We start from the raw sequence: 10485 nt of genomic DNA, 5'->3' as shown, positions 1-10485 counted from the left end.
GGGGAGGATATCTTTCCGAAGGAGTCGGACGGTAACACGACGTTTTACTACTGCTGGCTTTGTAAGAAGCAGAAGCGACTCTAAGAGCTTATAACGGTGTTAAAGGGGAGGTGTACAGCTCTAGATTACCTCTGTTAAGATTATAATATAAATAAATCTACCGGCGAGCTTAAAGAGAGGCGTCCTTCCAATTCGGATTAGCTAATAATTGAGGAGTATCCTACTCGGTGGTCGCTTAAACTAAGTCGTAATTTTAAAAGCTTTAAACGGCTCTTAATTTAATAGATTGTGTGCTGCTATATTGCCTTTTTCTAATTCAAGAATAAGTATTTCCGCAGCCTCCTCTTCTTCCTATATCTGGGCCTTAAGAAGCTTCTTCTAAAGGCTGCGAGTATAATTTATAGCTGGGTAGTTAAGGCTTATAAAAGACGGAAGGAGGAGCTTAAGATTAACTTTTAGGAAGCTTAAAGCGCAATATTAATATCCTTTAATCTTTAGACGTTACCAAATTCCCATACAGTTCTTAGTATAGTTGCTTATTTTATTAACAAAAAAGGGAGGCGTTGTAATGTAGTTTTAGGCCTATAAGAGGTACTTAGTAAATATAGTAGTGAGAACCAAGCAGGCGTACTAGTTACACTCTTTAAGGAGTATAGTATCTATGGTAAAATAGGATATTTTATAGCTGATAATACAGAGTTAAATAATACGTGTATTAACGCTGTCCTTCGAGCTCTATATTAAAACATGTTAGTAAAGCAGCGAAAGGCACGTCAACTATATTGCTTTAGTTATATTACAAACCTCTACGCCCAGGCTTTTATTGTAGGGAAGGACTCTAAGAAGATTTGTAAGCAGATTTCTACTGCCTATTGCAATGAGGATATAGCAGCAGTTAAGAAGCTCTAGAGAAAGCGCAGAGCGGTTAGATTGCTTTATAATATTATCCGGTTTATTTGCCTAACACCCTAGCATTATGGCTTCTTTGCGAGGATCCAAATAGGAGGTTCGTTGGCTAAGTTTAATAGCTTAGAGGTAGGTAATAAGATCTTATATTAGTATTTGGTGTTAAGATCTAAGCTTTAACTTTCCCTCTAACGTCACAAGTAAGGAAGTTAATTAGCTCGGTTACGGATTTTCTATATACCAGTAGAAAACTGCGCAGTCTCTCTATACAGTCGCAATATTTCGATTATTTTGAAAATTAATACTAATATTAACCAGCTTATCTAGAACAATTAAACACATTAGAATTCTCTTTTTATAGCTATTAGTCGCTTTCTAAATTGCAAGCAACGTGTTAAACAATTCTGCGATACCTATATACCGTTAGCCGGCTTAAAGCCTCTATCGAACGATGATAAGCTTTAAGACTACCACTAGAAGGAGCTTAAACACCTATATAATTACCTTAAAATGTTTTACAAGGCTACTGTTATGGTAGAGGGCAACGTAACGGGCCTTGCGGATTACTTTTAAACACTTAATTGGCTTCTAAATAAGCTTGATTCTACGAAGTAGAAGTTCTTAGAGCTCTTAGCTAAGAAGTAGAAGTACCGCTATACTTGCTAGGAAGCTTAAAGCTATAAATATCTTATAGGTAGAGCGGAAGCTGCTTGGGTAAAGTGCGAGAAGTATTATAAGAAGGCCGATGATACTAGGGCATACTACGTAGCGATTGTACTTAACCCAATGCTTAAGATAAAGTGGTTTAAGCAGTAATAGGAGGACTTAACTGAGAAGCAGAAGTAGATCCTTACAGTTAAGAATCTAGTTAAGGAGCTCTGGCTCGAATACAAAGGCAAATATTTGTTAAGCCTCTCGAATTTACCCACCCTAAATCCTCTACCACCTTAGCCGCAGTCAGCGAAGACGTATACCTCTGCTCGGGCTTACAAACGCCTAAAAGTCTCTTACCCAGTTTAGTTAATTGATCAACCCGATAAGGACAGCTTTAGATCCTACCTTGAAACAAACTGCGAGCCAGTTAGCGAAAACGAATAATTTGATGTCTTATAATACTGGCTGAATCGCTATAAGAGCCAACCGGATTTAGCTTGCTTTGCTCTTAATATACTTGTAGTGCCTCCTATATCAGATAAATGCGAGAGACTGTTTAGTAGTTGTAAGATTCTACTTGAAGATTATCGGTCTCGATTGCGAATGGATATAATTAAGGCGAATAAGTGTCTTTAGCACTCGTACGGGCCTCCGCGAAAAGGAGCATTTGACGATTAGGAGGTTGGAGAGGTAGAAGGAGAGCCCGCAGCTCCTTTTCTATCACCCGCACAAGCCTCTGCCGCTCGCAAGGCTGCAGAAGCTCTGCCTCAACCACCTGAGGTAGTTGGTAAGGCTTGGGGTGAGGGCCTTGAGGAAGAGTTTGACGCAATTAAAGGCTTTAAGGTAGAAGATATACTTGGCAATGAGGTGGAGGTTATTGAGGACGATGAGATTATAGAGGGAGGCTTGGAGGGAGGTGGTGAGCAAATCTGACACCCTTTTTGGTAAGTTTAACTACATTCTACTCCTTAATTATAACACCAAACCCATGCTAAGACTTACTATATATAGTATATATCTACACTGGAGCGCCGTGGCGATCCTGGCGGCAAATCGTCTTTTTGGTGGATGGCGTGGATTTGGCCTCAGATCCACGCCACGCCAATCCAACAAGATCACTGATGACAGCAGAGGCTCTTACGTCGCTACGTAGCCTAATCGAACAGAATGCTTATACGCTTGACGAGACGAGCAAACAGCGCCTACAGAAGCTGGCTAATGCCGCCTAAGTATCCTTTGCTGAATGTGCCCTCCTTCTCGATGAAAATTGACTCTTGTTCCAACAGAACAACAAAAGCAAATGTCGCAAATCGACTAAGTCGACGATAGTAGGAGAGGGGAAAGTGATGAGCTACGAGGATATTATCGAGGCACAAGCTAAACGTGCTGCGAAAGAAGCTGCCAAAGAAGCCGCGGTGGTTAAAGGAAGACGTGGTCGGAAGCGTAAAAGCCCTGCGCCAGCGGGAGCGAAGACCAAAAAGGCATGGAGGAGCGAAGCGGAGGTTGCGGAGGATGAGATTGCCGCAGCAGGGATGGAGAATCACTGCTCTGTTCTCCAATTTTGATATAGATCAGTTTAAAGAGGCAGGAATACTCGCGCAGGCTTCGCGACCTGTTACTATACAATAGGGAGTTAGTTTTCGTCGCATATTTAGCGCAATAGAACAAGAATTGCAATAAATCACCTCCTGGTAGTTATCCGCTTAGTGGACACGTGTAATTGATCAGTCCTCCCGCGCTCGCGACGAAGCCTCTGCGTCCGGAGCTCGTTGCTCTTCCTCTTCTCGCTGCTGCTCTCAATAGTGTACAGTGACTTGCATAATCAGGTTCCGGTTTTTTCTGCACACGCTCTTTCCGCGCACGGACTTCACCGCCAAGCCAAGTGGGCATTTTAGCTCCTTGAAGAGCAGTCAATCAGGCCAGCACTAAGGGAGAGCGAAATTACATGGTGAATAACTCCATCAATGATAAAATACAGAACGAGACGAGTGCCGAAGAATGAGAGGATGGGAAGTGTTGGTAAGCAATGCTTAGAGCCTGGCGGTAGGAAGCTGGACAAAGCGTTGAGAGACCGATCCGCATCTGAGTGCTTGTACTGAATGAGTTGACGGATATGTGGAACTAGACTAGGTAGACCAGCTCATTTCGATATTCAACTGGAAACAGTAATTCACCCTTTTCTTGAACATATCACAGTCTTCGCAGATCTCGTTGCTGCTCAGTATGACTGCCCGTTTCAATGAGATGGGGGGTTCATTTCTACTCAGCTCCATCAGGTCTTCATGTATTTTCTCTCTCTTCAACAACATGCGTTTCTTCTTCTCTTGAGCTCTCATCGCAGCCACACTAGCGTCCGGCTCAAGGCTTAAAAGTTCTTCATCGATCGCATGGATCTCATGTTTCAGTCTTTTGACCTCTTGCTCATCGTAAGAGTCACCCAGCAATCGATCATCTGCGTCGAGCTGGCGGTCCAATTTTACTTTCCTCTCTTCCAGATCACACACCTTTGCCCAGGCTACGGACGAGTGCTTTCCCTCTGCAAGAGAGTTTTCTGCTTCAAGGATTGAGTCTTCCAATTTCTGGTCAGGCTCTCTGTCTTGAGGCATGAATACGTGCCTGTCTATGAAGTAGGCGATCAACTTCTTCTCCGCATGGGAAGCAAAATACTGCCCGGGTTTGCCCTGATCCCAACCTGGATCTGGCGCATCTTGGAACTTATGGCCAATTGTGGATGCGATATAATAGACTTGCTCGATCCAGTGTGGCCTAGTCTCATAGTTCAGAGGTAGAGCATCGGCACCCCAACCACTGGTTGCCGATATACGAGCGAATTGATCTCCCCTGTCGAGAAAGGCGGCAGTTTTGGTGATACGTGGCACACGGTAGCTGCGAATGGGTCCATAAAGCGTTATGGCCATCTCAGATTGGGATTTCCTGAAGCTATACTTGTTGCGTTCACTCTCCGAAAGCGGTCCAGTGTATCCATGCTGCTTCTCGGTGTTCGAGTCACCGAGTAAGATGACGATATGTCGCCTGTCTCTATCACGCTCGGGCACGCTTTCTGCAGCCGCATAGGGAGAACGCCGGTATCTCTCTTTTTCATTTTTGCGAGCCGGCTGCGCTAAATCCATCGCACAACGACCCTCATGGTCTCGAAGGCGTTTGTCGGCATTGGCGTTGAGCAGCGCTTTCACGCTTTCAATTCGGCCCCAGAGCGCCGCCTCCATGAGCGCACTTCGTCCGTCATTGTTGATAGCGTTCGCATCTGCACCGTGTTGTAAAAGGAGTGACACCATCTCATGGCTCTTTTCTGCCGCAGCCATGACCAGAGTAGTGTTTCTAGTCTCGTCTTTCCCGTGCAGAAAGAGTTTCGTTTCGGCCGAAGTGCTGAGATATTGGCTTATTGCATGCAAGTTGCCAGATATGCATTCTGAAATAGCGAATAGAATCCTCTTCTGCTCAAAGGTGTTGCTGTCTGGAGGGGTGATAGTTTCGAACTCTCTTGAATCATTGTAGAGATTTAAAACCGGCCCTGACTTTGGTTCTGTGGCTGAGATGTTCATTGTGGAGCGAAAAAGGTCGGCCAATTCGCACTCATCTTTTTCTGAAGAATGTAAATTCTCATCCCCTTGACCTGTTTGCAAGCCAATATTCACGAAACGGGCCCTTCTCTTGTTAATCTCATAGCCGACAAGTTCGCTGCTTTCATCGATGGGAAATATGAACTCGTATTGGCCACCTGGGTGACAGTGTGAAGCACGTCTACCTGGAAGCGCGACACCGTGCCGATGTATCTCCTCGCAGTACGGACATTTAACGTAAACGTTCCATGCATTCCAGTGAAGTACATCGGTTTTCGGACATGGAAATAGGTTGGTAGACATGCTGTGCTTGATGAGAAAGGGAACGATTCTGATGGAAAAGTACGATGCTGTCTTGCGTATTATCTCAGGTGCCTCAGCCGCTTCGTAGATGATTGGCAGGCCCGCCCCTTTGCATAACTTCTTACCAATCTCAACCCCACGTGACCGAACAAAATCCTCTACGCAGCGTCTGAGAGATTATGGGCGCGTGCTTGCTGTAAGCCAGGCCACTTTTTTAACGTATGCTATTTTCAATCAGCCATAACAGGGCCAATTTAGCAGCTATAGCTACAGTTGTCGATGCATTTGAATTACAACCTCTTCTTCTTATATATTCTAATTAATTTAATTAGCTAGCCCGCGTATTAGGGGTTGATATACAGCCTCAAAGTTCAAAAATGCATTTTTTGAAACCAGGCCAACCTAACCAGCTATATTGGAACCTCGATCGCATTTTACCACCATAACTTATTTTTCCCTAAGATTGGGTGAGCTACTTCTTAGATATAATAAGAAGTAGCTTACCTAATCTTAGGGAAAAATAAGTAATAGTGGGGAAGTTCCATCTCACAAGCACGAGGAAACTATGAGGTGTAAGGGGTGCAATACGCGCCTATTTTCTCTCAGACCCTTGGAGAGGAATTCGCCTCGCACAGGCTCCAGATTACGTTACCTACTCTTGGTGCTATCTAATTGGCTAGATTATTCGCGCACGGGACCTTCCTTGGCAAAATTTTATGATATGATTGCATAAAATGCATAACAAGGTGCAGAGGTCGATTCCTCTACGAGAGTCTAGGGCACCTGAGATAACTTGCGTACGTGTAGCCGCAACTGTTTAGCGCGTGATGTGGGGTAGATGCCAAGCGCTAAGCGCTGCCCAAGGAGCAAGCGAGTACAAGGGACTTGTTGACGTGGGCTGGATAAAATGCCCACTTGGCTTGGCGGTGAAGTCCCTGCGCAGAAAGAGCGTTGTGTTGAAAAATCCGGAAGCTGGTTGTGCAAGTCACAGTACGTAGATGCAGGTTAATTCAGTCCCCGCCGTTCTCCAAAAGTCACTATCGTAATCGATGTCGTACTTATCATCGCCACTATCATCGTTATCCCATGCGCCGTTAAGATAGGCGTCCAATGGTTGTGGCCCGTGCGCGAACACCAAAATGTAGCAAACTTAAAGTTCGGATTCCATCAATATCAGGCCCCAAATTATTATAATAAATCTTAAATATGCCATATTATTGAGTTAATCGTAATTAGATTAATTTGAGGTGTTCCTGCTAATAAGGTCCTTCTTTGCAGAGCGATGCAAAGCTATGTAGATTCTATGGTGGATATTTTGGTGTTCGTGCACGGGCCATGTCTATTGGACGCCTTGACGGCCAAGGGCTAGGCGAAAAAGTCGTGGCCACGCGAAAACAGCACCCTACAACTTCGCACCCTCACAACTCCATAACCACGCACTCAATATATACAAATAATAGCTTATTTTAAAGGCTGAAGCCTATAAAAATTTTCTATTACTATATACTAGCTAATTTAGGTGTTAATTATGTTGTGAAGTAATATAAACAATGAACCCTCAGAGTGACGGTTTGGTGAGGAATTGTTATCTCAGGTGCCCCAGACCCTCGTCGAGGAATTCGCCTCTCACTTTATGAATATTATACAATTCTGTCATAAAATTCTGCCAAGGAAGGTACCGTGCGCAAGCGATCTAGCCAATTAGAGCACGTGTGAGGCAATTCCTCTCCGAGGGTCTAAGGGAAAATGGTTGCGTTTTACACCCTTATACCTTATAGTTTTCTTATGCTTTTAAGATAGAACTTCCCCACTACAGCTTATTTTTCCCTAAGATTGGGTAGGCTACTTTTTAGCTATAATAAGAAGTAGCTTACCCAATCTTAGGGAAAAATAAGTTGTGGTGGTAAAATGCGATCGAGGTTCTAATATAGCTGGTTAGGTGGATACGGGTTCAAAAACACGTTGTTACGGCACTGGCAGAACTTGGCAGAACTTGGCAGAACTTCGCACCGGCAAGTTGCCACAGATTGCCACAGATTGCCGCATATTGCGATTACGTGACGCGAAGATCTTATAAAACACCAAACGGCGCTGCTCTTCTTCTCCTTTCCTTTCCCTAGCTTTAGATTCTCGTTTATAGATAATCCAATCATACAGGCTTGCGCGACCCTTTTGCCGTGCTTATGTCTCGATTAACTAAGTCGCTAATATTATCTAAAGCTCACTCTACTCTTTCTTCCTAAGAAGGAACTTAAATATATCTATAAGAACATAGAATAGGACCCTAAGGATATTACTAGGACTATAAGGATAGGACTTAAAAGAAAAGAATAGAACTCTAAGAAAAGAACCTACAAGATACGCACAGACTAGAATTCTTAAAGAAATTACCTAGAATTACCTAATACCCCTATTACTATACCACAAACTATAGTAGTAGGTAAAGCAGCTATAGGACCCTCAAATACTTTAGACGAAGAAATAATTAATGTTTTAACCCCCTAGGCGGAGCTTGCGGCTACTAATACTAAAATTAAACGACTATAAGAGCTGCTTAAAGCTAGAGATACCCCTATATCTAATAATAAGTCATTATTAGACAACTAAAGACTTACTATAGTCCTTTAGGCCCTATTTTAGCGCCTTAATGGATTTACTAAGGCCTATATAGCACTAAGGCGGTCGGTAAAGGTCGCGGATCCCCTACTACTTATAGACAGAACTAACCCTATATTTAATAATTAGAAGCTTTAATTACAGGATAAGCTTAAAGTTAATATAGACTACTTCCCTAACGCCTAAACTAGAATAGCCTACGTTTTCGGCCGTACTAGTAGAGACGCCTAGATGTATTTACGCCTATAATACACTAAAGACTTAGTAAACCCCTTTATCTCTAAAGAAGAAATAATTAAATACTTATTTTTTATTTATAAAGACCCTTTTAAAGTATAGAACGCCCGCCTTAGCTATAAAAGCCTAAATATGAAAATAACGGAGACCTTTTTAGCCTTTTAAACCCGCTTTTTATACCTAGCTAGATAGGCCTAGATCTCCTAGGAAGACCTACTACTAAACCTCTTTAATAAGCTTACCCTAGACCTATAGCGGGCCGTATTACTAGCTTATACTACGGTATAGACGTTAAAGAAACTTATGGACTATTGCCTAGCTATTAACTAAGGCCTTTATTAAATTAAGGCACGCGCCGACTAGCTAAAAACTAGAAACCTTATAAACTAGGCCGTAAGTACTATAAGTACGGCCTATAGTGCCCTGGTATAATTGGCAACTCCTATAATTAACCTAGCAGCTAGCTATATAGCTACCCTTACTACGGGCCTAGTATATACCCGGCCTATATATAGCAACCCCTATATATAGGCCCTTAGCGATTAAGGAGCTTGCTTCTTATATGGTTAAATAGGCCACCCTATAAGGAACTGCTTAATAAAGGCAAAGATAAATAAGGTCCTATTAATTTAGGAGGATAATATAGAGCCGGAAAAAGAGGAACTTTAGAGGAAGACTCCTTTCTAGGGTTAAAAGGGATTAATATATTATATATTAATCTAGGTCGGCTAGTTAGTAAAAGAAGCTGCACTATCCCTTATACTTTATTTCGTAATAAATATTAAGTTTTAACCTCTGCTTTAGCTAACTTAGGAGTAAATACCTTTACCTTAATTAACACAAAGTGCGCTATAAAACTGGCTAACTTTTTAAATATACCCCTTAAAGAACTGCCTAAACTAGTCCCTATTTGCGGTTATAACGGATAAATAGGACTACCTATTATAACTATCTTACGGATTTACCTCCGTGTTAACAAATAAAGGTAATATAATATCCCCTTCCTTATTACGGACCTTAGAAGCTATAATATAATCTTANNGAGAAAATNGCTANCCNATTTAGGCTTATAGCTTAANNTANNNAANAGGNAGCTTATNTNGCCNNAAACTATACCCNTAACGCCTTCCTTTATAAAAGAGATTAGTATTATAATAGAAAACCTTATACAGCCGTAGATAAACACCGTTTACTAGGCTAATGCGACGCGTAGGGACTAGGCTTTTAAGAAGGATATATAGCTTAATCCGCAACGGATCTATATACTATGCCGCCCCTAAACTACCTATATTACACTACCCGCACTAAAGACTTAGGAAGTTAGTAGTGGCCTAGCTAAGTCCCTAATAGAGAACTTAGGCCTTATACAGCCATAAAGAAAGGCTAGGGATATTAGATAATATACTAAATTAATAAACTAGAAGGATAACTTATAGAAAATGGAATGTAAGCTAAGGAAGACTATAAACCCTATACCGCAAAATATGGCCCAACAAATATCTATAAAGAAACCTATAAACCTCCCACCAGTTAATATCTACTGTATTAGTGTTATAGGATTCTACTAAAACCTAGTTTAGCCTAATACTATTACCTTTACAACTAGCTTATATAAAATTAATTAAATAATTAAAGAGAAAGAAGCCCTAGCCTAAGAGAAAGGTGAGCTTATAAATAAGGAGCTAGTAGAATAGAAACTACCCTATTAATAGAAATTTAAAGATACCTTCTCCAAAGCAGCGTTTAATGTACTCCCGCCTTACCAACCGTATAACTATAAGATTAAAATTAAGCCGGATAAGGTGGTTACCCTTAGCTATAGCCCCCTCTAATAGCAATCTACTACCAAATTATAGGCTATAAAGTAGTATCTTATTAATAACCTGGATAAGGGCTTTATTAAGCCTAGTTAAGCCCCTTTTAACTTACCTATTTTCTTTACTAAAAAGCTAAATAGAGGACTTTGTTTCTATATTGACTACTACAAGCTTAATAATTTAACCCTTAAAGACCGCTACCTACTGCCTTTACTTAATAAGACTTTGGCCCAAATAAGTAGAGCTAAAATCTTTATAAAGCTTAATATTCGCTAGGCTTTTTACCGGATTAGAATAAACCCTAAATTAGAAAACCTTACTATATTTTAGACCCGTTATAGAACGTATAAATATAAAGTACTACCTTTTAG

The 10485-nt window shown here is 41.5% G+C and overlaps 2 protein-coding genes across 2 annotated transcripts; one reads left to right on the top strand and one right to left on the bottom strand.

Annotated features, from left to right (window-relative positions):
* Positions 1-2019: 2019 nt before the first annotated feature.
* Positions 2020-2196, top strand: K441DRAFT_571641 (uncharacterized protein; the record flags this gene model as incomplete). The annotated part of the gene is made up of 1 exon (XM_067643991.1): positions 2020-2196. A coding segment is annotated over one exon (177 nt), but the record flags the coding sequence as incomplete, so codon positions are not given.
* A 1490-nt stretch (positions 2197-3686) lies between these two features.
* Positions 3687-5444, bottom strand: K441DRAFT_572101 (uncharacterized protein; the record flags this gene model as incomplete). The annotated part of the gene is made up of 1 exon (XM_067644004.1): positions 3687-5444. The coding sequence occupies one exon, from the start codon at positions 5442-5444 to the stop codon at positions 3687-3689; it is 1758 nt and encodes a 585-aa protein (XP_067501556.1).
* Positions 5445-10485: the final 5041 nt, after the last annotated feature.

Source organism: Cenococcum geophilum, assembly GCF_001692895.1.
Source record: "Cenococcum geophilum 1.58 unplaced genomic scaffold K441scaffold_34, whole genome shotgun sequence".
NCBI classification, from domain to species: Eukaryota; Fungi; Ascomycota; class Dothideomycetes; order Gloniales; family Gloniaceae; genus Cenococcum; species Cenococcum geophilum.
This window is presented reverse-complemented; position numbering and strand designations above follow the sequence as displayed.